Source organism: Polypterus senegalus, chromosome 1, assembly GCF_016835505.1.
Source record: "Polypterus senegalus isolate Bchr_013 chromosome 1, ASM1683550v1, whole genome shotgun sequence".
In the NCBI taxonomy this organism is placed as follows: Eukaryota; Metazoa; Chordata; class Cladistia; order Polypteriformes; family Polypteridae; genus Polypterus; species Polypterus senegalus.
In genome coordinates, this window is record NC_053154.1 from 36,929,114 (window position 1) to 36,956,090 (window position 26,977).

The following is a 26,977-nucleotide window of genomic DNA, read 5'->3' on the forward strand; positions in this document are numbered from 1 at the left end:
CTATTCTCCCCTTCATACTCTTATTATGTAGTCCTTAACAAAATTTCTTCAATCCCATACTTTTCCTAGAGGCTGTTGTATTTGCAAAAGGAGGCTCAACTAAGTATTGATGTAATATCTCTGTTGGGATGCCCAAATTTATGCACCTGTCCAATTTTGTTATGATGCATATTGCATATTTTCTGTTAATCCAATAAACTTAATGTCACTGCTGAAATACTACTGTTTCCATAAGGCATGTCATATATTAAAAGGAAGTTGCTACTTTGGAAGCTCAGCTAATGATAAACAAAAATCCAAAGAATTAAGAGGGGTTCACAAACTTTTTTATATGACTGTAAATTTACTTTTTAATATATTTTATTGATTTTAATTTGAAGAAAATAATATTCCATACAATCAAGTCAAACTTAACAAACCAAAATTCAGAAAGAGAACCCAAGAGAAAGAGAGAAGAGCCAACAACCAGAGAAAACATTAAAAGCAGCTAGGAAGGAAGAGTATCCTTTTCCCCGATACAGAAGCTTATTCTAAAATGTAATTAAATAGATCCTGCAATATTTTAAAAATGTTCTGAATAAATTTTTTTTCAATTTCAAATAGTATAGAACATCACTTTCCCACTGGCTTATAACAGGTTGACTGTGATTCTTCTAATTGAGGGAGTGAAGTCTACATGTGCTACTAGTGAGGTAAAGGCAATTACATTTTGTTTGTCCTTCTCTGCTTTAAGCCCATCTGGGTGACCACCAAACACAGCTATTAATGGGTCAGGAGTGACTGTGATACCAAGGCTATCTGATAGGCATTCAAATATTTTTCTCCAAAATGATGTTAATTCTTTGCACATAGAAAACATGTGACCCAGTGAGGCGGGAGCTAGATTACAACGTTCACAAGTTGAATCTTGCCCTAGATAGAATTTTGGACAATTTTAAATAAGATAAATGTGCATGGCTGCTTTCCACTTCTTTTCTGAGATATTAATTGAAAGGTCTTTTCCCCACCATACCCTGGGATCTTTGAAAGGAAGGGACTTTAAAATGCTTTTATATATTGCAGAGATACTATCTGAGTCTTCAAGACTGATCATTATTTTTTCTAGAATAGAAATAGGTGGGAGGTGAGGAAAAATGGGCAGGTTTCCTTTTAGGAAAGTTTCTAATTTGAAAGTAGTGGAAAAATTGTGTTGATGAAAAATTAAATTTGAAGTTCATTGTTCGTAGCATGGGTTGTGCAGTGGGAATGCTGCTACCTCGTACTAAGTAGACCTGGGTTCACTTCCTGGGTGGAGTTTGCATGTACTCCCTGTGTCTGCGTGGGTTTCCTCCGGGTGCTTCGGTTCCCTCTCTTAGTCCAAAGACATGAAGGTTAGGTGCATTGGCAATCCTAAATTGTCCCTAGTGTGTGGTTGGTGTGTGGGTGTGTGTGTGTGTCCTACGGTGGGCTGGCGCCCTGCCCGGGATTTTTTCCTGCCTTGCGCCCTGTGTTGGCTGAGATTGGCTCCAGCAGACCCCTGTGACCCTCTGTTAGGATATAGCAGGTTGGACAATGACTGACTGACAGACTTTTCATAGGATACAAAGACACTGTCTATGTACAAATCTTTAAGTGTTTTAATCCCAGACAATTTCAAAACATTAAATGCTGTGTATGTTTGAGAGGACAGAAAAACATGGTTGTAATGTAGTGGCAAAACAGATAAGATCTTCTCAGTCTTTAAGTGCTTCCTACATTGGTTCCATTTTCTGAGTGAATAAAGGGCAGTAGGATTATTAGTGTTAGTGTATTGACACTAATTAGTATTTACTGGGACACAAAGCAAAGAATATAAAGAAGTACTGCAAGATTTTAATTCTATTGCAGACCAGGCTTGTGTATGTTCATCAATTTGTGTTGATGTCCAGGTCTTTATGGCCTATGTATCTGCCATAGTAATTTACATTTATGCACATAGCAGACACTTTTATCTAAGTGATTTTTAAAAAAAAATGCACATATTTTGTGTCCAGTTAAGCAATCTTTATTTATAACATAATTGAGTAAACATCAGCCTGAGGTCTGTTTTGAAACGAGTTACAGAACATGGTATGCCCTGTATACTGTATATAGATTAATCATAACCTCACTTGATTTATATGTACATATAAAACAGCCTGATAACCTAACATTCTATAAGCTTTCTTAATCACTTCTGTTCACTGACTGGATGTAGACTGTGACATGTCCACTTCGAATGTTAGGTCCTGGTTCAAATCTCACCTAAAACACACCTCTTCTCATTTGTATTTTAATCTGTTTTTCCTGGAAATGTACTCTCGAATTTGAGTCTTGGGTTAGAGCCGAGCTGATCCATTACAATCTCATTTCATTTACTTCAATGTGTTATTCACTTTATCTTTTCTTGTGTACACTTGTGCTTATTAAATTTTTTTTTTATTTTAATATTGTAAAACACCTAATAAAATGATGTGCTGGAGGGTCCTATATATAATAAAGTAACTCATTGATTCATCTTCCTGTTTAAGGTTAAATTAGCACTTTGAAGGGCGCAGTGAGTGGCATAGTGGCTACCTTGTGGATCCATCACCCTGAGTTTGACCCTGTGTGGTAGGTTGCTGCCTGTGTGAATTTTGAATGTTCTCTTGGTGTCTGTATGGTTTTTGTTTGGCTCAAATTAACAGCTTTTACTGTGTGGGTTCGTTTTTTTTTAAATAGGAACATCCAAAAGAGTAGTAGGGCCCTATGGATTCTGTTTTAATTTTTTTTGTTTATTTTACTTTGATTTGGAGTTTGATGTTAACAGTATAATAAGTTCAAAGAAAAAAAACAGCTGCTACAATATCCTTCTGAGTTATTTTTTAAACTGCTTCACTTAATTTGCTTGTAAGAAATCCAATACAAGTGGAAACCAGAGCTGCAACTTTCAGCCTTAATTATACCAAATTTTTGTATAAACCTTACGTGTTAAAGTAACATAGATGGTTCATAAACTAAAACATATTAGTTAAAGTGTACTTGCAAGAAATACTAAACAAATGTTAAAATTTTGAGCTTTAGCAAAAGTCCTTATCTGAAGTAACAATGAATAAACATAAAACTGCTTAGTTTGCATATCTTTGCCATCTTGGTGACACATTTCCTTTGAGATACATGATAGTCAAAATCTTTTATTTTTTCCTGTGAGAGTCTCTTTTTCAGCAAGCAGTCTTTTATACTTTGTGCACTCGTGAATGTGTTAGATGAGCTGTGGAATTTGCCTGCCTCTGCTTCCTGAGATATGCCTGAGATTTAAGGTGGTCATAGCATGCGTCCTTGGGGGTTCAGTTATTAATGTGTTGGCAGGCTTTGCAGAATACCTGACCATCTGATTTACAGTTCTTGCTGGGGTACTGCTCAGTCCTAACCTTGGCTGTTAGTGTCAAATTACTCTTATTATTTTTTCTTTTTGCTTGTTTCAAGTGTCTGGTGCTCGACATGCTACTTCTTTTCTGAAGGAATTCAAACAAAACCACTACCTGATTTGCACGTGATCGACTCACAGTGTGTGATTTGATACATTTAACTATAAAAACTATGGTACTAAAACTTAACAGACTTACAAACAGGCTAAATAAATTAGAATTGGAAAACAAGAAGGATCCTAATAAAAAATTATCTCAAGAAATTAAGAAAGTCAGAACAGAGTTGAATTGCCTATATACACAAGAAATAGAGAAAAAACTAACGTTTTTAAAACAAAAATATTATGAGTCTGGAGGCAAAGCAATGAAGCTATTAGCCAGAAAGCTATGTAAGCAACAGGCCGATGAGACAATACAGAAAATACAAGACCCAATATCAAAACAGCTATTCCATAAGTCAGAAGATATTCAGAGAGTGTTCGAAGAGTACTACAAAAAACTCTATACTCAAGCACAGACTGTAAATTCTGACGAAATTGATTCTTTTCTCACTTCCTTAAAACTTTCTTTGGTTAGTGAGACCTGGAATTCTGAATTAACTGCAGATATAACTGAGGAGGAGTTAAATAAAGCAATATCCAGGCTTAAAACAAACAAATCACCGGGGCCAGATGGTTTCTCATCTGAGTGGTATAAGGTATTTAAACAACAACTTATCCCCATTTTATTACCAGCATTTAATCATGTTTTACATGGAGGAGATTTGCCGCCCTCGTGGAGAGAAGCCACTATTTCTGTTATTCCAAAGGAGGGAAAAACAAACAAGATTGTTCAACTTATAGACCAATCTCTGTCCTAAACATGGACTACAAGTTGTTTGTCTCAATCCTAGCTAAAAGATATTGATAATGCCGGAACTAATTAACTCTGACCAGACTGGCTTTATTAGGGGTAGGCAAACACAAGACAACATCAGAAGGACTCTCCAAATTATCAATCATATTCAAGACTCTAAATTACAGGCGGTTCTCCTAAGCCTTGATGCGGAGAAGGCTTTCGACTCTGTTAATTGGCTTTTCCTTAAGGGCATTCTTGCCAAATTAAACGAGAAATTTATTAAAGTAGTTCAAAATATATACTTATACCCCACCGCGAGAATTAAAATAAATGGTAATTTATCGAGGAGCTTTGCACTTGAGAGGGGTACCAGACAGGGGTGCCCTCTCTCTCCTCTGCTCTTCGCATTGTTTATTGAACCCCTGGGGCAATGGATCAGGCAAAATTCTAAAATTAAAGGTATTAACATTAAAAATGATGAACATAAAATAGCACTATTTGCGGACAACATACTAGTTTATCTAAAGTATCCAAGTGAGTCATTGATTGAGTTAATGGAAACTTTAAAAACCTTTATCTTTTTTTCTCAGGATTTAAATTAAATATTTTAAAAACTCAGGTTCTGAGCTTTAATTATAACCCCCAAACAAAATTAAACAAGATTACTCCTTAAAATGGGATCTAACATTTATTAAATACCTAGGAATAAATATCCCCAAGGATATGAACAATTTAGAAATGCTTAATTATGGTCCTATTAATAAAAAAATAAAACTTGACATTGCAAGATGGAATCTTCTACCATTTTTTAGTATGAGATCTAGATTAGATTCAGTCAAGCAAAACATACTTCCAAGATTACTCTATCTATTTCAGTCTTTGCCTGTTCCCTTGCCCAAAAAACGATTCTCAGAATGGTATAAACTGATTTCCAGATTCATATGGCAAGGCAAGAACCAAGGGTAAAATTTAAAACCCTTCAACTGAGTAAAGATAAAGGAGGGGTTGCTCTCCCATGTTTACAAAAATATTTTTGGGCAGCACAGTTAAGAATAATAGTTTGTTGGTGCAACCCAGAATATCAAGCAAGGTGGAAGGATATAGAGATTGGTTGGTTTGACAGGATCCCTATTCAAGCTAGCATCATAGATGATCATTTGATTAAAAATAAGAAAGAAAATCAATGGATTAAGGTAACACTTAAAAATTGGTTTGAGATTATTAAGGACTATAATCTAAAGGATTCTGTTAATGTATTGAAATGGGTCATATGATTCTGATTTTAAACCAAATACATTAGATATGCGTTTTAAAATATGGGCTAAAAAAGGGATCACTGCTTATTGCTCAATCATGGATAAAGGACAATTATTAGATTTTAATTCTCTAAAAGAAAAAATTAGTTTGGAATCCAAAGACTTTTACAGATACCTCCATCTCCGACAACATTTCTGCCAGAAAATTAAAAAAGGGATCGATGAGGAGCCAAATCAGAGTGCTCTAGTTAAAATATTCTCCTCAGCTTATAAGGCTGAACCAATGTTTAAGACTATTACAAAACTTTATAGAGCCTTGATGGATTTACAAGGAGATTCATCCTTGTACATTAAAGAAAGATGGGAGAAAGAAAGTGGGATTATCTTCTCAACCGAGGACTGGGAAAATATATGTAAAAAACAATGGGCAACTTCCCGCTCTCCATATTGGAGAGAATTCTGCTGGAGAAATACTATTAGGTTTTTCCTTACCCCAAAACAGAAAAATAATTTTCAAGGCAACTCAAATTGTTGGAGACATTGTGGCTCACAGGATGCGAACCATTTTCACATATTTTGGGGATGTCCTAAAATTAGAGGTTTTTGGAAAGATATACATAAGGTACTGGGAAATTATTTTAAACATTACAATTGATTTCAGTTTTAAGGTACTTTATATGGGCACGGTGTCAATGGTTTCCTGGGAAGGGAAAAATAAATACATGTATAGAATAATTCCTAGGGGGTCCTTTCATCGGAGCAATGTTTCAGCCGTGGCATGGCCAAATGGAGATGCAGCTAGATGGATGAGGTCTCCAGGACTCTAAAAATATCCAAACCTAATTATGTCATATCATCTACTGTTAAACCGTACTTCTAAAATTTTTATTATTATGCTGTCTTAAGGAATTGTTCTGTTCTGTATATTGTATTGTATTGACCCCTACTTTTCACACCCACTGCACGCCCAACCTACCTGGAAAGGCTACAAGGTTTTTATTGGGAGTTTTTCCTTGTCTTCTCAGAGAGTCAAGGCTGGGGGGCTGTCAAAAGGCAGGGCCTGTTAAAGCCCATTGCAGCACTTCCTGTGTGATTTTGGGCTATACAAAAATAAACTGTATTGTATTGTATTGTATAATAATTCTTGCTTCAAGTAAAAAAGCTATTACTAGATGCTGGTACAAACCTAATCCGCCACAAATACAGGATTGGATTGATGTTGTAAAAAATGTGTTTATAATGGAGAAAATTACTTTCAGTATCAATAACCAAATAGATCTGTTTGTCGATTTTTGGTCTAGGTGGATTGAGTATATAACCCCTATTGAACCAGATGTTTTTCTGTTATAGAACCTGTGTTTTATGAATAGGTATTGTCTATACATCCCCTGTCTTCTGCAAATAGTTTTTTTTTTGTTTTTTTTCTATAATTGAGAGATAACCCAAAGAGATATATTGATCTGTTTTATGCCATGAAGAGCTTTTTTGATAATATATAAGCTATATCTGTTGTAAAAGTGACAAAAGTCATAAACAGATGTATTGGATTGTATCTCTTTTCAATAAAAACTTAAAGAAAAAAAAAAAGAAAAAAAACAGAGGCATCATTTTACTTTGGTGAATATTTGGAGAATATGAAAAAAAAACTGTTGTAATAGGGGAGAATAAAAATTTAGTAAGGAAAATGTCTTGAAGAAAAGAAGGACATAACATCAATTTAGAACACGAATAACAGTGAACCCTTGTCAGTTTAAAAACTAATGTAAGAAAACAATTAGGTTCTGGTGGTCACTTACAAAGAAACACCAATTTCAAGATGCTTTTTAAAAATGTGCTATAAAGTACTTGACATTTAAAAAAAACTACGGTGCTTTCTTGTGTGGCACGATTTGATGCACTTAACCACATCAGTAAAGCAGTTGTCCTTTTTTTTTTATAATTGTGTGATAAATGGCTGGTGATTTTAACATGGCAAAATATTAGAAAACTTGCAATTCCATGTTTCTGTGTTCATATGGAATTTCCATTTTTAAGTGTGAATTCTGTAATTTCCTCAGTGATTCTATGAAAATGGAGTCCATAGGGCCCTAGTATTCAGGCAGGTAAATGGAGTTTCAGCAGCGAGCCGACTAACAAAGATAAATAAAAAAAAGCCAAATAAAACGTTAGTTGTCATCCATGCAGAGAGTCAAAAAAACAGTAAACCATTGAATAAAACATTAAATTGTGATTTAATAATGAGTCTTTACTTTGAAAAACAACAAAGAATAGATGCCAAATGAATCGCGAGCTGATGTTAAGAAACATGGCCTGCATTTGCTTGTGACAAGACAATGACTTGACATAATGGTGCCAAAGATGATATCTTTGACAGAAATAGTAAAAAATAAATACTTGACATAAAAGAAGTGGGGTCAGATTGCTTAATTCTTGGCAGTTTTCCTCCAGGCACTCCAATTTTTCCTCTCCTATCCTGAAGGCGTTCGCGTTTTAGGTTGTGTGCCAGTTCTAAATTGGCTCCGGGTGAGTGCAAGTGAGGACTGTTATGGATTGCTGTGCTGAACTGGATTAATTAGGTTTGAAAATTTAATGAGTTAAGTTAGCTCTTGCTTTAAAAGACCCTGTATTGCAAATAACTTGGTAAACTTCATTTTGAAATATTTTTGCTTAAAAATCAAATAAGATGCACCTGGGGCTTTCCTAGAGCAACCCACCTTCTCAGACTGTGGAGATTGCTTTTGTAGAATCCACAGACCTTTGCTGAACACTTGCACCTTCAAAGTCACCCTTTGAATGTCAAGTACTAAACCTTTATCTGTTTCCTCATTCTCTCCAGCACATGTGGGACACTGGTCTGTGGTCGCCATGGTTACTGCAGCACTCAAACACGAAAGCAGCTTTTCCGTCTCCTTTTACAGCCTCCTTGTGAGGCCCCAGTTGCTTTTTCTAAATTGCGTTTAAACAGAAAGAATGTCATCTGCTACTAGAATCTAAACCTGCTGTTGCAGAAGGAAGTAATGTACAAAGTTATTTAAAGAAGTTTTATGCAGCAACTCCCAAAGCAATCTCCATTACCAGTAAAAGTTTAGCTCCTCTGTTCATCTGGCTACACAAACACAAAAACATCTTCAGTCATTTGTTGTAGACAATATCCACTTCAAGTCTGGCCAGGAGAAAAGAAAGTAATGCTACTGACTGATTCCAAGTATGTCTTTGGAAGAAATACCCATAATTTGAATGTAAAATATCCTTTCATTTGTTGAAGCCCTATCTTGCCAGCCTTTGCAGAGTGAGTTTGCAGAGAAGGGTGCCCAGTAAAGGTTGTCAGCCAGTGTTAATTTTGTCACAGAAAGTTGCAGAGAACTGTCAAAGGTTGTTTGTGGTTTCATACTGACATAACTGACAGGAACAGGAGTGTGCTGTGACTGTCTACAAGTCACTGTGAGTTCCCTAAAGTTGTGAAAATAAAGCCTATGACTGAAAATTGTTAGTGAAATTGTGTAGTGTGAAACCAGCTGAAGTTTCCAGCTCCTGTTAATATCCCTCTTGGACGTACAGCCCTCTTGGACGTCCAGTGCTGTAAGTGGCTTCACTGCCTCCTTGTGGTGCATGATGACAGGTTTTGTCCCTGTCAGCTCCCACTACCCTCTTTTTCTCCTTAAGTTTTGCCGATTGCTGCTTCTGCCTGGTGTCTGGTTGTTGTCCCCTTGCCTACTGCCACTCATCATAATGGATACAGAAGGAAACACTTCTTTACACAAACTCTTGTGGGAATCTCGAGCAAATTACTGAGTCATGACGCAGGTGAAGCATTTTAAAAGGTAACCCTATGGCCCACATCATCCATTTGTAAGAAACTGCAGCCTATCTGAACAAATTCAAATTGTATTATATGATATTGTCTACTTTTGAATTCTGCTCTGTACTTGTAATATTTCTATTGCACTTTTATATTGAATTGAAGGTTACTTGTGTTCTTTTCTGTGTATTGTATTGTATTTACCCCCTTTTTTTTGACATCCACTGCACGCCCAACCTACCTGGAAAGGGGTCTCTCTTTGAACTGCCTTTCCTGAGGTTTCTTCCATTTTTTCCCTACAGGGGTTTTTTTGCTTTTTTTGGCTGTCAAAAGGCAGGGCCTGTTAAAGCCCATTGCCCTACTTCTTGTGTGATGTTGGGCTATATAAAAATAAATTGTATTATATTGTATCCTGGTGTACATTGAAGAACTGGGCACAAGGAACTAGTCAAACCTAATTGAGGAACCCCAACTGAATCCATGAGGACATAAGAAGAAAATATCGGTATGCACTCCAGGAATTGTACATATGACCCAACAACTGAGCCACTATGCCACCCAAGTAACATCATTTATTCCAATTTGTGTTTTGAATATAAAAAGCATAAGTGAGGAAAGAACTGGATGCGTGTACATGGCTAATATTGACATTAGTGCTGGGCGGTATGACCAGAATTCTATATCACAGTATTTTTCAGAATTATACCGGTTTCACGGTATTCAACAGTATTTTTTTTCCCATGCATGAGTGGATGTTAACCACATTTTTCACTACAATTACTGCAGTAGACTGGCTTAGAATAACCTATTCCACTGTCATGAGCATTGTACATTGTACAAAAACATTTTAATGTGCACACAAGTATTAATACAGGTTTGCATGGCCCCATAAAATGATAGTTTTCAAGGGGGTGGCACTAATGAAGAGAAGGAATCACATTGCATGACAGTTGCAGTCAAAATATAGAACCTTTTTATTGAACACATTTTGCAAACAACTTAAACTATAATTTTGACAACATATTTTCAACCATCCAAAGAGGCATTTAGACTTAGTAAAATATCCAGAGGTGCTTGTCAAAAGTTGTATTGTACCAAACATGTCTTAGAAAAGCAATAAATAGTAAATATGTTTTGTAAACCAACTACACTTTCTGTTAATGTTAACAATCTCTGTCCACTGACACGTTAGCTATATGGATTTTAATGGCGTTGGTTATCTCGATCCACCGCTTGCTTTTTTTGTCATATCTAGTACCTCTAGCAAACGCGTCTACAAGTGATGTCTGACTCAATTGTCCTCTAGCTTTTTCAGTTTTACCTGAGAACGTGGAGGGTGCCAATCTTAGTTCCATACATTCATGGTACTCCAAAGCATGTTTGTGGTTAAGGTGGTGCAGCAAATTGCTCGTGTTGCCAAACTCCGGCGACAACTTTAGCTCAACAGCATTTGCAGTAAATAGTTGTTTGGTCCACATCCGACCTTTTAAAACCAAAATAGCTTCAGAAAACAGACACGGCTCCTTTTTTCGGCAAAAGTTCTTCTGTATCATCATGTTCAACTTTATCGTTTGCTGCAGCTTCAGTTTCAGAATGTTCTCTGTCCATTTTCACCGCTCAATACCTCCACTAACACATGTACTCTGTTGCATGTGTGTTTAGCGGTGTAGCAGTGAAAAAGGTCCCCCCTTAAACAGTTTCGAGCTGCGCCACGTTTTGAACATTGTTTAGGCTATTTAAACCGGTATTGCGGTATAAGAAAAATCCATATCATAACAAAAATATAAAAATGGTTTTCGGTATGAAGCAGTATACCTTCCAGCACTAATTGACATCACTGATAATTTAGAACTAGCCACTTCCTTCAGGATTTGGTGTACCCGTCAAAATTATTTTAACCGCACAAGAAACAACAACATAAAGAAATTACAGGCAGTACTTATTTAGAAGAAGTTTGCAGTTCCATGCAATAGTTTGGACACCCTTGATTTTTTTGACATTTAAAGAAGGAATAGTAAAACAATTACATTTTATGAACATATTAATTAATACATTAAAAGAACTTAAAAAAATAAAAAATAAGAGTAAATATGACATTTGCAAAATATTGAACAGCCTACTGAGTCAGTACTTAGTAACATCTCCTATTGCAAAAATCACAGCTTGCATACATTTTGTAGCCAACTATGAGACTTTGATTTCTTGATTTGGAATTTTGTCATCCTTCTGCTGTACTCGGGTCCCAATCCAGGTGGTTCAGTGTTTCTGGCTGTGAGATGTTCTTGGGCTCTCTTACTTGCATAGCATGTCTTAAGATCTACCCATAGATTTTGAAAGATGATCATGTCTAGGGACTGTAAGAACTATTCCAAACCTTCACCTTATGTTACTGGAGGTACTTCATAGTAGATTTCAAAGTGTTTTTAGATTGTTGTCTTGTTTTGGGAGCCATCCATTTTTCGTCTTCTGTTTCTTGACTCACGGTTTGAAATTCTTGTGGATGATTTTGTTGGGATATTTAGTGGAATCCATTCTTCCCTCTACTCTCACAATGATTCATGTTCCACAAGCTGTCACAGTAGTTGGATGATAGGTACATTTCCATTCTTAGCAGTAGGTAACAGTTTTTTTTTATTCAAATGCTGCTCCCTTTTTCATTACATAATTGTTTTGTGTTTGTGTCTAATACCTTTTTTGAAAATGCCACTTTTTTACTCAGGTGATGTTTTGTCCATAAAGACTTTTTTTGTGATGAGATCACAGGTAAGGTTTCCTTCTGATTGCTTTTCCATGAAGGCCATGTCCATGTACGTAATGCAGCACAGTAGAGCAGTGCACCACTACTCCTTTTTCATCCGAACCTGCCTTCAGGTCTGTTGCAGCCAGTGGGTGTTTTGCTTTGCCTTCCTGCTGTTCTGTCTGTCAGCTTTATTGGTCTTATAGATGTCCATAGTTCCACTTACCTGCCATTTCTTAATGACCTTTTGCTCTATAGATATTGCTAGCTAGAAATACTTTAATCTTTTTATAGCCTTCCTCTGCTTTGCAGGTATCAGCTAGTTTAATTTTCAGATCTCAGACCTTGGCTGTTGATTGTTGCACAATGATTGAAGAGTAAAAAGGTTTATTAGGCTCTGAAACAGTCATAAGCTCACAGGTCCTAATGACACCTCTTGTCCAGACTAAATACCAAGGAAGTTCTGAGACTTTACAACTGAAAGGGTGCCCAAACATTTGTGTGGTGCTGTAGCAGCATAAAAATGACAAAAAAGACACACAAAATACAAGTCAGAATTCTAACTGACCTGCTCTAGGAAATGGGAGGCTTGAGGCCTGACTACACATCAAAATGGAGATAAGGTTTTAAAGAAAAAAAAAATAGACAATAGTAAATAGACTCTAAAAACGCAAGGTATGTGTTCCTCCAGGAGGAGAAACCTTGGGAACTGTGATAGTGTTAATTCCAACGAATCTTTATATAATGGAAGTTATATTAACAAAAAATGTAAATAAAGAACATAAGCACAAAAAAGCAGAAAGAGGCAAAAACTGAGTTGCCTAAAAGGGAAACCTTGGCAAAGAAAATCCCCAAAACACAGTCCAGTAACCAGAATCCTTAAACAAAGCAAAAAACAACAATTCATGATACTCCTCAGAAAGGCTAAACCACCTTTGGCAGAGCCCATACAATAAACTGCAAAGATACTGCATATCACTTTAGCTTTTAATGGCCCTCCATGGAGACTGACAGGTGGCCCTGCCTCTTGGGGAACCCACCCACAAAACGCAGGGAACTTAAAGACATTTAAAGTAACAGCACATAAATACTGTTAAACATAGCAAAAACAATAGTACATTAAGCATATTGACTAACAAATGAACAGAACAATAGTAAAAAAGATAATCATAATAAATAATTTAAATTGAAAAATGGACATAAATAACATGAAACATAAGCTAGGCAAAGAACCTTGGCCAAAACATAACAATTTGCAAATGGCACATTTATTCTTTTATTTGATTATATTTTTTCAGTTCATCAGATAAATTGTAACTCTATATTAACATTTTAATAAAAATGCCATTGTTTTAGTTGTTTGCTGTTGTATTTAGTGTTTTTAAATTCAAATGTTCACACTATGTAAATTGATCAGGTGTATTCATGTCTTTGGACTGAGACAAGACACTGAGAGAACATGCAGACTACACACAGAAGGCAGCAATGGCAGCTGTTCAACCAGGGTTCAAGTGACACAAGGAGGTAACTTAATAGAAAGATGGGAATGTCAGATTTTATCAGGTAAATTCACAGGTGCTAACATCCTTCTCAGTGTAAAGAACAAACCTTATTCCTAAATTTGTAAGAAAAATAAGTTTCAAATATTTTATATGATTGAAGTGAGGCACTCTGTGTATTTGGTATTTTCAAAGTCATTAGAACAATTGTGATGAGAAGAGGCCATTCATTCAGCCCAACGGTCTTCAAATTGCTGAGTTCATTCAAATTCTGTTCATGAACTGCAGGAACAGTGTTCTTACACATACAGAACAGAATATGCCAAAAGTAAAGTAGACAACCACACAAAATGTAGATACTCTATAGGGCCAAACGTATAGGGAAGTTTCTGGTGTTTCAGCTGCACCCAGTGTTAACAGGTACATACAGTGCAGAGGTATGCAAGGGGTCACACTGAAGAGCTAAGGGACTTTAAATGTGGCACTGTCATAGGATGCCACCTTTACTACCTGTCAACATGTGATATCTCTGCTCCGCCAGACCTGCCCCGGTCAACTATAAGTGTTATTATTGTGAAGTGGAAACATGCAGGAGGAACAGCAGCTCAGCCACAAAGTGGTAGACCACGGAAATTTACACCAGTAGATTCAGTGACAGTTTTCAATTTAATGTCATAATGGTACTTGGCAGCCGTACAAAGTAAAGCTGCATGCAGTGTACCTGATATGTGTACAGTGTACAGATATTTAGTATCTGTTTTTGTATTTTTTGTTTGATGTTTTTATTGCTAAAGTCACTAGTCTTTATTGAGGATCTCATTGTACTGTGTAAACTTAAAAATATTTTTTTGTTGAACGTAGACTAAAGTAAATCAGTAAATCTTTGAATGCTAAGACTGACATCATATCACTTACACTAGCATAAGATTCAACATGTACAGCACAGAGAATGGTTGGAATAAATCAAAAATTAACCTTGATTTGGACATTTGGAAATTTATTTGCAATTAAATTAATTAATTGCTTGACATCAAAGGCTAAGAATGTCAAATTTAGTTACCGTAACCTGAAGCGAGGAAACTTGAATGTGAGGGTCTTTTCATTATGTAGTTCAGTTTGTGATGTGCACAGCTACCTCTAGGTGTCGCTGTTGCATTAACAGTAGGGGTGCCTTACCAGTTTAGAGATTTTCAGATGGATTTTTTGCCTGTTTGTGATAATCATTTTTCTCCTTCTTTTTCTCTCTTCATTAACCCAACGCTGCCGAGATGAATGTCCACTCACCTGAACACCTTAAATGGATTAAGTGGTTTTGAGAATGCTACGTTGATGTATGTTATGCTGTTTTTCAAATTGAAATATTACCTAATACTGTATATAGTGTGAAACATGCAGTGGAATTTAGGGGAGCTCAGTATAAGTTAGAGTGGAGCCAGATGTGTAAAACCACACTGTCTGCATTACATTTCACACGGATATTGCATGCTACATTTACAATTAGATAAGCATCTTGAGCGTGATGTCGATTTGTCATTGTTTTTCATTTATTTTTGATTCAAACCTTTTTCAGATTTTGTTCACAATGTGGTCTGTGATTTTAGTACAGTGTTCATAAATCTGACCAACTGTGTCTGTTTTTGTCCCGTTCGTTTTCTCCAGGGTTATTACTTTTATTATTTAACTTTAACTTGTGCACAGTAGTCACATTTGAAACAAGCTGCCATTTCTTGAAATTACTAGTAATTTACTTGAAATTAAGAGTAATAATAGTAATTGCCCTTACTAATAATTAATAGTCATTTACTTGACTTTGCTGGAAGAATCTCCTTCAGCTCACCACTGTGTTTGCAACACCCCTTTAATGTTATATGCTTTTGTGGTGCTTATAGATGTCTTCTGCAACATGATATTTACTGTATGTCATTATTTACCTTTTCAAAGGCTAGAAGACTCTTTGCAGCTCTGCGTATTACGAACCACAGGTTTTTATTTTCTGATGGTTTATGCAGGCCTTTAGTTCAGTACAAGCCGGGGTCAAAGTTTGGCTAATCAGTTAGTGGGGTCAAAGCTGGGCTAATCAGTTACTGAAATTTTCAAATTGAAGTATGCAGTAGGTCTAACACTGCCAGCACGCCAGCACCCTTATACATCATGGAAATGTGGCATATCCAAAAAATTTTAACAAGAATATAAGTTTTTTCTTTTTACATTTAGTTCTATCGGTTCTGTGGTTTTTGCACATTCTCTATGTGCCTGCTTGTGTTTTCTTTGGATACCCCCAAAGACATGCGGGTCTGGTTAATTAGTAATTCCTGAGTGACCCAATGAGAGTGTGAGTTTGTGAGCGTGACCCTGTGATGGACAGGCACCCTTTGCTGGATTGTTTCTTATCTTGTACACAAGTGTGCCAGCATAAGCTCTTGCCCACCGCAACAATGAATCAAGAAAGTGATGTTGTCATTTTGCATTATTAATTATTATACTGTACATGTCTTTATTATAATAAAAAAAATCCTGGGACGAGACATGACTTTTTCAGAGAGATACTTTCATGTCCCGCGAGACTAGACTTTGTGGCAAGAGTTTAATGCCTGTGGCCGGAAATAAAAGACAAAGAGGAGATGACTAAGTAGAACATCATAACAAATTCAAAAACATTGGCGCAATAGAGCAGGTTAGAGATAATGAAAGTACTAAGATTCGAAAGTCTCACAAAAATGATAGTAAAGATCGCATTAGCGCAAACTAAAGGAAATTATTCCTCGGTGAAATAACGGAACAGAGAAAAGACATCGAATATATTGTTCGGATTTAAACTTTAAGTCACAGACTTGTAGATCTTCTAATTCGTGTTTCCATCAGGGAAAAGTAGTGTTTCTTCCAAATGAAGAGGCATATCCGCAAGAATTTAAAGATTTGTTGTTTGGTGAAAGTGAAGTCAACGTATGCGAGCGGCAGAGACGCGAAGTGGCTGGTGCGTAGCATGGGCTGGGGTGGTTTGGTGAGCGAAGCCTCCTGGTTTTTAATATTTTCATGACCCAACATAACTTTGTGCCAATAGGGAATATTATTGGCAACTAATGATTGATTATTTACATTGCCTATGGATATTACTTTGCAAATGGTTTGAACTACATGATTGAACAGGTTGTATATACCCCATTTACCCGGACACTTGTATTCTGATTATACACAGATAAGCTGTACATGCATTGCATTTGCACTATAAACATGAAATGCTTCTTTAGCAGAAATATACAAATCTGATTACATTTCCAATTGAACATTAGCAATCTGACAGCCTCCTCTGTTTTGGGGTTCAATGTGGGTGGTAGGCGTACCATTTTATATGCATTACATTTTTACTGATAATGAATGGCAGTGGAAGAAGCAGTGTGCATTATATTATTAACACAAGAGAGGCCGAGGATGTACAATAACACTGCAGTTGTGCCAGCTCAAGCCAAAGTCGCGTCTTTACTGCAGTCAGTGCGGACATGTAAGTCAAGGCTGCTGAGAAAAAAACCTGTTTGGATTGTTCAATGACCGCTACTGCCAATCTCCACACGCGTCACCACACATTTTTTATATTTGCAAAAGACTGCAGCTCTGTGGCTCCTCAGAGTTAAAGCCATAAGATTTTGAAAATACACGTGCTTCAAAATATGTGTCGCACCAGGCTATTTAGGGGGCTCAGCTCCTTCAGCACTTCCATATTTCACACCTGTTAACCTGCTGCTATCTAACCTGCCTCCTCTTCAACCGTCTTGTGAAGTGCTTTGGACTAGTAGTCAGTATTAACGGCTCTATGAAAGTATAAAGTGACTGGTAGCCTTGGCTTTTAGAGCCGTGTTCACTGTTTATCATTGTTTATGCTGTTTTTTCATAAAATTGTCATGCTTGCTCTTTTGAACCTGTCACTATGTTTTTCTTTTCTGTGTCCCAGTACTGCTGGCTGGCTAACAAGTTGGATCCCTTCGTGGCGCCCTACTTCCATGTCACTGCTGAAGAACGCAGAAGCCAAAATCCTTTCCTGTGAGTTTCTGCAATTATCTATTTTATTGTATTTTACTTTAACTGGAATAGGGATGTGGCAACAGGTGAAAGAGGTGGAAATTTGATATCTTTATATTTTGTATAGTTTTTCTATATATTTGAGTTAACTTTTAAAGTTTGTAAATGTTTTTTTCAAGAAATTGTTGTATTTGTATAGTGCCGTGCACAGTGTCAGGTTAATGGTGTGTTGAAATTGTGTTGGTTATGTCTTGTATCCCATGTTTTGCACCTAACCAAAGTCAATTCTGGTATGTTTCACATGCTTGGAATAAAGTGATTCTGATTCTGAAATATCCATTCAGGAAATTAAGTGCATAAGGGATAACAGAAAACAATTCATATTTGGGATCACAATCAATGACCAAATGTATGTGTTATATACAGTGATGTGAAAAAGTAAGTACATCTATGGTTTTACTTGTCAGAATTTAACTAACAATCATCTCACCTTAACAAATTGCCCAAATTCAATAAATCAGGCCTTGGGTAGCTAGCACCACATAGCAGAATCTATTCTGACATTATTTATTCAACAAAAAAAATTAAGCTTTCAAAAGCTGAGTGTAAAACAATAAATAAACCCCATAACTGAGTAGTTTGTAAAGCCACCTTTAGCTGCAAGAATTGAAGTGATCATTTTGTATATGAGTTGGTCCAGTCGTCCACACTGCTATAGTGAATTGAGGTTTGAATTCTCTTAAATGTCCTGCCACAGAATCTCAGCTCAGGGTCTGGATTTTGACATGGCCATTCCAAAATCTTGATTCTTTTCTTTTTTCAATGTTTTTTGGTAGATTTGATGATATGTTTAAGGTCAATAACTTTTTGCATGATCCAACTAGCCATGCTTTAGCTGTTGGACAGATAGGCACGCATTTATTTCCAGAATGCATGGAGGAGTCCGTAACCTGTGGCTACAAAACAACTTCCAATCATCACCCTCTACTCCATGTTGCTTAATGGTTAGCATAAATGTCTTGTCTCCATGGGATATTGTTCCAAGAGCTTGGTGCGTTCTTCATATGCAACTTTGTTAACCTAAGCCATTACCATATTCTTTAGAGAAAGATGGGGCTTTGTCCTGTCTGCCTTTCTGATAGGGGGATATAAACTGCATCTGTTTCGACTGGAAACAGAACATAAATCCTTGCTAAGTTTAAACATGGATGATCAGACTTTCCTTTAGCCAAAGGAAAATATTGTCACACAGCGCTCTGTGCTTCCTCTGTCTGGCCACCAAGACAGGGAAGACAATGAAATCCAATATTAACAGCAGAGGGTAATATTGCAATTCTTAACTGTTGTTTAACAAACTCTTCCTTTCTGGAAAGCAGATCTAATAAATACTGTGTATAGTGAAAAAGCTACCTCATCATGTGACCCTTTTCTTATAAAATGCGTGATTTCCTGGAATCTTACGTCATAAAAAATGACTTTGAAACTAAGTTAAGTTGAAAATACAGAAATAATATTGAAAATAATAAAAGTACTTGGTGGCAGGGCAGTACAATATTTTTTTCCATTTTAATTAAGAAGACAGAACATTCCCAGCTCCTAGATCTCCACGATGCAAAGAAAAATGTTCACAAATCAGGGATCAGGGAGGAGCGGGGAATCAAAACAGTTTTGTCCAGTGAACTCCAAAAAGATTCAGCTCAGTCAAGGAAAAGTCAATAAAAGCAAATGCAAATTCAATACAAAAAGTTATCAGTTGCATCCATAAACTATTCATACAGTAAGAGAAAGTGAAAGAAGTGCAAAAAGTGCAAGGTTAAATGTAAATTTTAACAAAAATGTTAACAGGAAGGAGTGGCAGCAACATGCATGAAGCAGAGTTCCCTCCACCATTAGGAACTGAACAAGTCCAGGGTCTGTTTTCCCTTGTTGTATAGTCCGCAAACGGGTGTAATTTGGTAAGGGTGGAGGAAAGCAGAACATGGTTAAAGTCTCCAGAAATGGTGATGAAAGCGCTGGGATGGTAGGTGGTGAGTTTGCACAGAATATGCTGTATCTGTTGCAATTTCCGCATCTGCCGTGGGAGAATGTAAACTAACAGCACAATGTGATATGTAAACTCTCTCTGTATATAATTTGGCCATAAGCCCTCTGATAGCAGCTCAACATTTGGGTTGCATACCTGTGCTTTAATTGTAATGTGTCTCGGGTTGCACCATTTCTCATTCAGTAATCACCTTCTTCCTTCCTACCGCTTTTACTCCTGTTTCTGTCTGCCCGTATGATTTTAAATCCATCCATTGAAATCGTGGAGTCTGGAGTTTCAGCTCTAAGCCACATCTTCATGAAGCACATGAGACTGCTGAGTCTGTATTTCTATTGGCTCCTGATCAGCTTTGAGAGTTCATCCATTTTTTTTCACACACAATCTTCATTGCTCATGGTAATAGAAGGCAGGTAGGGTGTGTAACTTCTCTGCTTATTGCGAAGTTGGGCTCCTGGTCTTTTTCCATGGCAATTTTGCATTAGCAAGGCTGGCAATGATGCTCAGTGAAATACACCCAAACTCTCAGAGTGGCATTAGATAGTAATTGTTACCCAACATCCAGTACATTCACTATGCCTGATGTGATTCTTTATAAAAATCAAAAAATGTTAAAAATAAGTGTACACTTGTGGGCTGAAGCTTCTTATAATTAATAATAAAACAAATAATAATAAAATATATAAACAAAATTGATGCAACTCCCACATGCCCCAGAAGGCTGCACTTGTAGGCTATATGACCAGCAGTGGTGGTGGTGCTGGTCTCTGAGGCTTTAATTGTCTTGGAAGTGGTAGCCTAGCTGGAGACTGATGGCAATTTTTATAAGGTGTTTGGACTGATGATATTTTGGGAGTTCATACAACCCTGTCTTTAATTTATGTCTGACTGATTTGAGGCCATTCATACCTACGGCAGCGTTCCCTCTTTTTCTTTTTTTTTGTTTTACTTATGTGAATAATATTTGAGTGGCTACTTTCCTTTTACAACTGATTTCTTCAATCCCACTACACTATGCAAGTTTTCACCTGTGAAGTTCCAGTCGAATGCTGCAAAGCACCAACAAATGAATGACTAGTTTCCCTGTGATGTAATTTACATTGCAAAGCACCAACATGTGCACAACGAGTGGGAAGTGAGGTTTGGGGGATTAGGGCCCTTATGAAGTATTGCATGATCTCCCATGTAGCACCAACACGTTAACAACTACAGCGGTCCTCCGTGGAGTTTCAGGAGCACAATTGCATGCCACTTCAAAACTGTTGCTTTGAAAGGGTAGTGAATGGCATCAAAATAGCTGAGTGGCAGTTCAAAAAGGCTGTGTGGCACCCTGAAATAAAGTCGCTGAGTCTCAAATATCAGTTTGTGATATGCCATTCCAGCAGTTAAAGTATGTGTACCAGTGACCCACAGAGAATCAATTGCAAGGACCTATGGCCAATTTGACTTATGGCCATTCCTAAGTGGAGTACTAAGTCTGCTCATGAATATATTATTTAAGGCACTCTGAGACTGTTTTCCAGCATTTACTACAGATGGCATTTTGCTTGGGATCACTTTTTGAAGAATCTTGTCATTACCCCATTTCACTTGACAAAAACAAACAAGCCAAGTAACAGAACAGGAAGGATACGGAATAAAAAAAGCCCATTTTGTACTGAGGTATCCTTATTATTTTATGTCAGACCACTGTCAATGCTACCTCCATAACTACTGATGTCACAGTGTGTTGGGGCCCAACACACATGACAGCCCTTATTGTTATTGCAGACCTCATGTCCATGACACTTCTTTTGGACATTTCAGTCATAATGAAGAGTGGAGGCATTTACAACTGATAAATCATCCACTTCTTTTTGTCCTTACATTTTGTCCCCTCATTTGCCATGCCAGGGTTTGGGACATCAAAACCCAAATTCAAGTCTACAGCTGAGCATGTTATGCTTCAAAAAAATGTCATCAGAGCTGGTGGGATGCCAAACAAGGTACTGATGCTATCTATCTACATTTTCACACTGCAACTTTCAACACGTTGCCTTTCTGCTTTAACATTTTTGTAGCCAATTGCTTGAAAACTACAGTTCCCAAAAATTTCACCCTTCACAACTGAATCTTTAAGTAAATCCCTGGAGCAACATTTGCTTTTGAACCAAAAACTTTTTGGCATTGCTCTTTATAGTTTCTGGCAAACCTCATTGTAACTGTAGACATTGCCATGTGTGTATTGGGCTGGCAAAGCTGACTGATGCCATTATAGTACTCTGATAGATCACACTTCTTGCTCTTCTCTCTGCATGCTGTTCCACCAGGCAAGAACTGGCACTTTTTGCAGCAAACACTATAGGCACATTGAACTCCTTTGTTCAGCTTGCGTGTTCCTCACAGTATGAATCTTTCTCACACTCCTTCAGAGGTCCAAAGTCACACTCCTCCCTGACATCAACTAATTCACTGCCAAAATATGGTCGTCTGAATGCTGCAATGAAATGATGAATATTTAATAAGCAGTTTTCTCTATTATTCAGAATCTACATTTCAAAATCATTTTCACTGCACTTACTAAAATCTTTAGAGGCTGTTGCTCCAGAATTAATTATAAAGGCCTTGGACTACACATGGAGAACGTCTATCATCATGGTTTATCACAAGGTTATGCTCTAATTCATGGGCAACTATGGATATGAAGGGCTCCAGGTTATTCTTAGTAAACACATTAATTTCTCCACTGCGACTCCTTGAACAGTCTGTTCCAACAAAGGCCATTCTGTAAATGCTAGTTTCGAAGTTGAACCATTTCTTTTGTCTCTCACCCCTGGGTATGATGTTAATCTGCATCCATCCCTGCATGTAGGCCCTCCAACCTGCAGGGAAAAACCTGGGGTTTGGTGGCAGAATTGGCACTCCAGCCACCATGAAAAACCTCATACTGCACCACTCCATATGAACTAATGTGGTGCTGAGGTGTCACCCATTTCATGACTGCACTCGAGTCCTAATCTGGTGCCTGAGTTGGTTTGTTGTGTGGTGGGTGCAGCAATGTACTCTTATCAGTGCATGCTCCTAACCTCCCTCTCACCCCTGTCTTTAGTCTTACCTGTCTGTATCACCAACATGAAATGTCTCAATATAGTATGTTTGTGGCAGTGTCTTCTCAACATATCAGTCGTGATAATGTCTGTGCTTTTTGGCCAACATGATGTTTCACATGTAAAAGCCCCACACGTCACATGTTCATGGCAATAAATAAGGTATTTAAAGGCTGCAGGTAAATTCAAAGGCACACTCCCATAAGTGGTTTTCATAATGCTCAGCATTTCTCCTTTACCAGAACAAATACTGAAAGCTGCTGCAGATCCAAGAACATCGTCAACAGATCCTTGGTAATAGCAATGGCTCTGCATATCTGGTTGATGATATATCATTGTTACATCTTTTGCACTGGTGAACACAGGAAAATCTCTTGAAAGAAGTTCTTCAGTTGTTTTTAGATGATATGCGTGTTCTCTGGTTTCTGCTTCAATAATATAAGACACCTCTAATGAAGGAGAATTTCCAAGATGTTGTATCTTCTAATTAACTTTGGAGTTATTTTTTCATAGGCTCTAACTTCCCTATGATTGAGACAATGTGATAGAAAATAAATGGATAGATGATCCCAAGTAAGCCTAAATTGGAACAGACCATGCTGTTCTACTACGAGGCACCTTATATAGATGCACAGTTTAGAAAGTGGGTCCTATCTGCCTTTTTAAATGCACTGTAACGCTTCTGAAGTCATGCCCTCTGAATTTAACATGAGGTTTCATTATGTCTGGAAAACATTTACTGAGAAATTATTTGTGGTTACATTAGTGTCATTTCTTTGGAGCAAGTGAAGTAAAAATACATAAATTAAATGTTTCTGTTTCTCTTGAGGTCGAGCAACTTCCTTATTTGGTACTGTTAGTGACAAGTATAACTTTAGTGGAATTACTGCATGAATGTACAACCTTGAGATTGAGGGTCTCATGCTGTACTCCCTGAGCTACCCAGACTCGGTGTAAGGGACTGGGACTGCCTGGTTTTAGACCACGGGTATCGAACTCCTGGCCTGGAGGGCCACAGTGGCTGCCGGTTTTCATTTTAACCATCTTCTTAATTAGTGGCCAGTTTTTGATGCTAATTAACTTCTTTTACTTTAGTTTTAATTAACTTTACTCAGTTCCCTTAGTTGTTTCTTGTTTCCTTAATTAGCAACCAAACAATAATGAGACATGAAACAAGCTGCCACATGACCAGCTCATCTTTGTCCATCACACAATATCTGAAAATAAAGAAAGGTGATAGTCTTGGTAAGGTTGATCTCTCAGGTCACCAAAACATTTTGACAATGTTCTTAGAAAAAAACAGAAAAATCAACAGCTTTGGAAATGTCTGATGTGGCAGAATGAGAGCAGCAATGAGCCATGGAATTAAATAAGGGGCTTAATTAACAGCAAGAATCAGCTTCTCATTAATAGATTGGTTGGAGTGAAATTGGTTGGACTATGAAATCCCAGTTTAGCTGGAGATCTCATTTCTGTTTGGCTGCCATTTAATAAAGAAAGGAATACATTCAGAGGACTGAATCCTTAAAAACAGAGCTATTAAAATGAAGGGATAAAAAGTTCATTAGCAGTGAAAACTGGTCACTGATTAAGAGAAGGGTTAGAATGAAAAACTGTAGCCACTGCGGCCCTCCAGGCCCGGAGTTTGACATCCTGTTTTAGGAAAACAGATAGATAGAACTTCATTTGTCCTTGGGGGAAATTTGGCTTTTTACAAAAGCTCTTTAGATAAATAAATACATAATTAGATAGATAAGTAAGTTTTAAGTAAATATACACACACACTTCAGTCTGAACATACACCAGAATGACTATAAAGCAAGACAATTCTAAAGTCCCAGTAAGGCATTGTGCTGATGTATTGCTGTTGGTATAAAGGAGCCCCAGTAGCATTTCTTAACACATTTCTGCTGAATAATGTGATGCTGTAAGTTCTCAGTGTTAGTGTGTCAGGGAGAGGATGTGCAGCATTGTTCATAATGGTACTAAGTTTTGTTTGCATTCACTGCTTTGCTACGACCTTCAGGGGATTAAGAGTGTGTCCCTTAACTGAGCTTGCCCTTTTAATTTGCTTGTTGATTCAGTAGGCCTCTCTTGCAGTGATGTTTCCAGTCCAGCACACCAGAGAGTAAAAAATTGCACAGCCATCACAGAGTTATAGAACATATGAAGGATGTTACTTTCCACATTAAAGGAAGACAGTATCCTAAGGCAAAAGAGCCTACTCTGCCCAATCTTATTTATTTCCTCTGTGTTCCAAGACCAGTCTAACCTGTCATTAATGTGGACCCCCAAGTACTTGTAGGAGTGGACCACCTCGACATCAACTCCTTGTATAATGACTGGACAGAGACTGTTTGGTGCGGCAAAAGTCAATATCTAGTTCCTTGGTTTTACTGATATTTAGTTGCATCCAATTATTTTTGCAATGCCAAACAAACTTCTTCACCTGACTCTTTTTTTCTGTCTCATTACCGTCATCTATACAACCCATACGTAAAGAATCATCTGAGAATTTCTGCATGTGAGATGACCTGGATGAGTGAGGAGAAAATGAGACAGGACTATTTCTTGTGGTGTTCCAGTGTTGCTCACATCTGTATAAGAGACACAGTCCTTCAGTCTCACAACCTGTGGTCTGCTCGACAGAGAATCCATTATCCAGGACACATTAGGCTCATCCACCTGCGTATCCCTGAATTTACTCCTTAACAGGAATAGCTGGATAGTATTGAATGTACTAGAGAAATCAAAAAGCATAATTCTCACAGTGCTTTCAGGTTTTTCCAGGTGAGAAGAAGCCATGTGGAGCAGATGAATAATTGCATCCTCCAATCTTTGTCCGATAGGCAAACTGCAATGGGTCTAGTTGGTCTACCACAAGAGGACTTGTATAGTCCAGGATGATGAGTGCACAGTCACATATTCTACTTCTGTCACGCTATGTGATTTGTTGTTGAACCCAGATTCATTGTGTTTTGGTGTTGCGGGATGGACAAGGAGGACTACATTTGGTCTTACAGGCATGAAGTTTTATTTTTTTCTTTCTTGATCTCTTGCAGGCATTTGCAGTGAGCTTGTGGCTCGCTTCATATCTCTTCCAACCCAGGACAAAATCTGGACTTTAATGGTGTGTAACAAAAGAAAAAATCTAGATGCCACAGAACAGAGTTCCGCCAATCACTCACCCCTTGTCCTTATGCATGGATTTGGAGGTGGCGTAGGCCTTTGGGTGCAAAACCTTGATGCCTTGTGTCGACGGCGTGCCGTGTATGCGTTTGATCTGCTTGGATTTGGGAGGAGCTCGAGGCCGACTTTCAGCACAGACCCCAGTGAGGCAGAGGATCAGTCAGTGAATGCAATTGAGGAATGGAGAAAAGCTGTTGGATTGGACAGTATGATCCTTCTGGGGCACAGTTTGGGAGGATATCTGGCTGCTTCCTATGCCATACAACACCCCCACAGGTAATGGACTGGCCACTTGCACAGCTGGGAGCCAGTGTGACTGAGTGTAATATGTGAATTTGGGTTCAGCTTAGCGAGATCAGGCAGGGTGAGACTACTGATCAGGCTGTTTTATGTAGAATTAAGTAGTTGACAGTATAATCAAAATCAGTGATATATAAAGAAAAAATGAAGATGGTGCAGTAAAGCAAATGAGGAAAGGGAAACTTGGAGGAAAATATGTGGAGTTCAATTTATCCACCAATCCATTCACTGAACCCATTATGGGCACAGGCAACTATGCCTATCCTGGCAGCATGGCATGTAAGTTAAGAACCAACTTTGATGAGGCACCAGACAGCCACAGCGCAGGAATAATCATGCACACGCTAATTTTCACTTATTCCTGGCCAATTTAGAGTCACCATTTTACCTAACACACACATATATATAATTTTAGAGTGTATCACGTAGGAAACAAAAAGTTTAGTTTTATTGAATTTAGTGTGTTTAATTGCTTAAAGATGCTGATGCATGGTATTAGTTCTTTAGAGCTAAAAATGCTTTGCTGCTGATTTTCATTTGCCATTAGCCTCTGGTGTTCCTCGTTTCAGTGCCCAATAAGAGTTGGGCAGCATTGATTGATTCCCGAGTCCCCAATACTGCTTTTGCATCGTTACAATTCCCTTTTAAAACCTTTCACCATGTTCATCACTGATGGCACCAAGACGTTAGGGATTGAAGTTCAAAGCCTTAACCACTTAGCCACATGGACTGCAGGTGAAATTCTACAGCTTACTTGTTTCATCACTTATAGAAAATTTTTCATCATTCAAGTTTTATATAAAGAGGAGGCAAAA

At 37.6% G+C, this 26,977-nt stretch overlaps 1 protein-coding gene across 5 annotated transcripts in view; it reads left to right on the forward strand.

Annotated features, from left to right (window-relative positions):
• abhd4 (abhydrolase domain containing 4, N-acyl phospholipase B) overlaps positions 1-26,977 on the forward strand; it is a 73,697-nt gene that overhangs the window by 19,031 nt on the left and 27,689 nt on the right. For 3 of the 5 annotated variants that reach the window (XM_039746442.1, XM_039746422.1, XM_039746437.1), the window contains 2 exons: positions 17,479-17,567; positions 25,736-26,138. In XM_039746442.1, the coding sequence (XP_039602376.1) occupies positions 17,479-17,567; positions 25,736-26,138 (492 nt within the window). Of the gene's footprint in view, positions 1-2,589; positions 2,611-14,299; positions 14,864-17,478; positions 17,568-25,735; positions 26,139-26,977 lie in introns of those variants that run through there. The other 2 variants (XM_039746449.1, XM_039746429.1) reach the window with 2 other exon arrangements.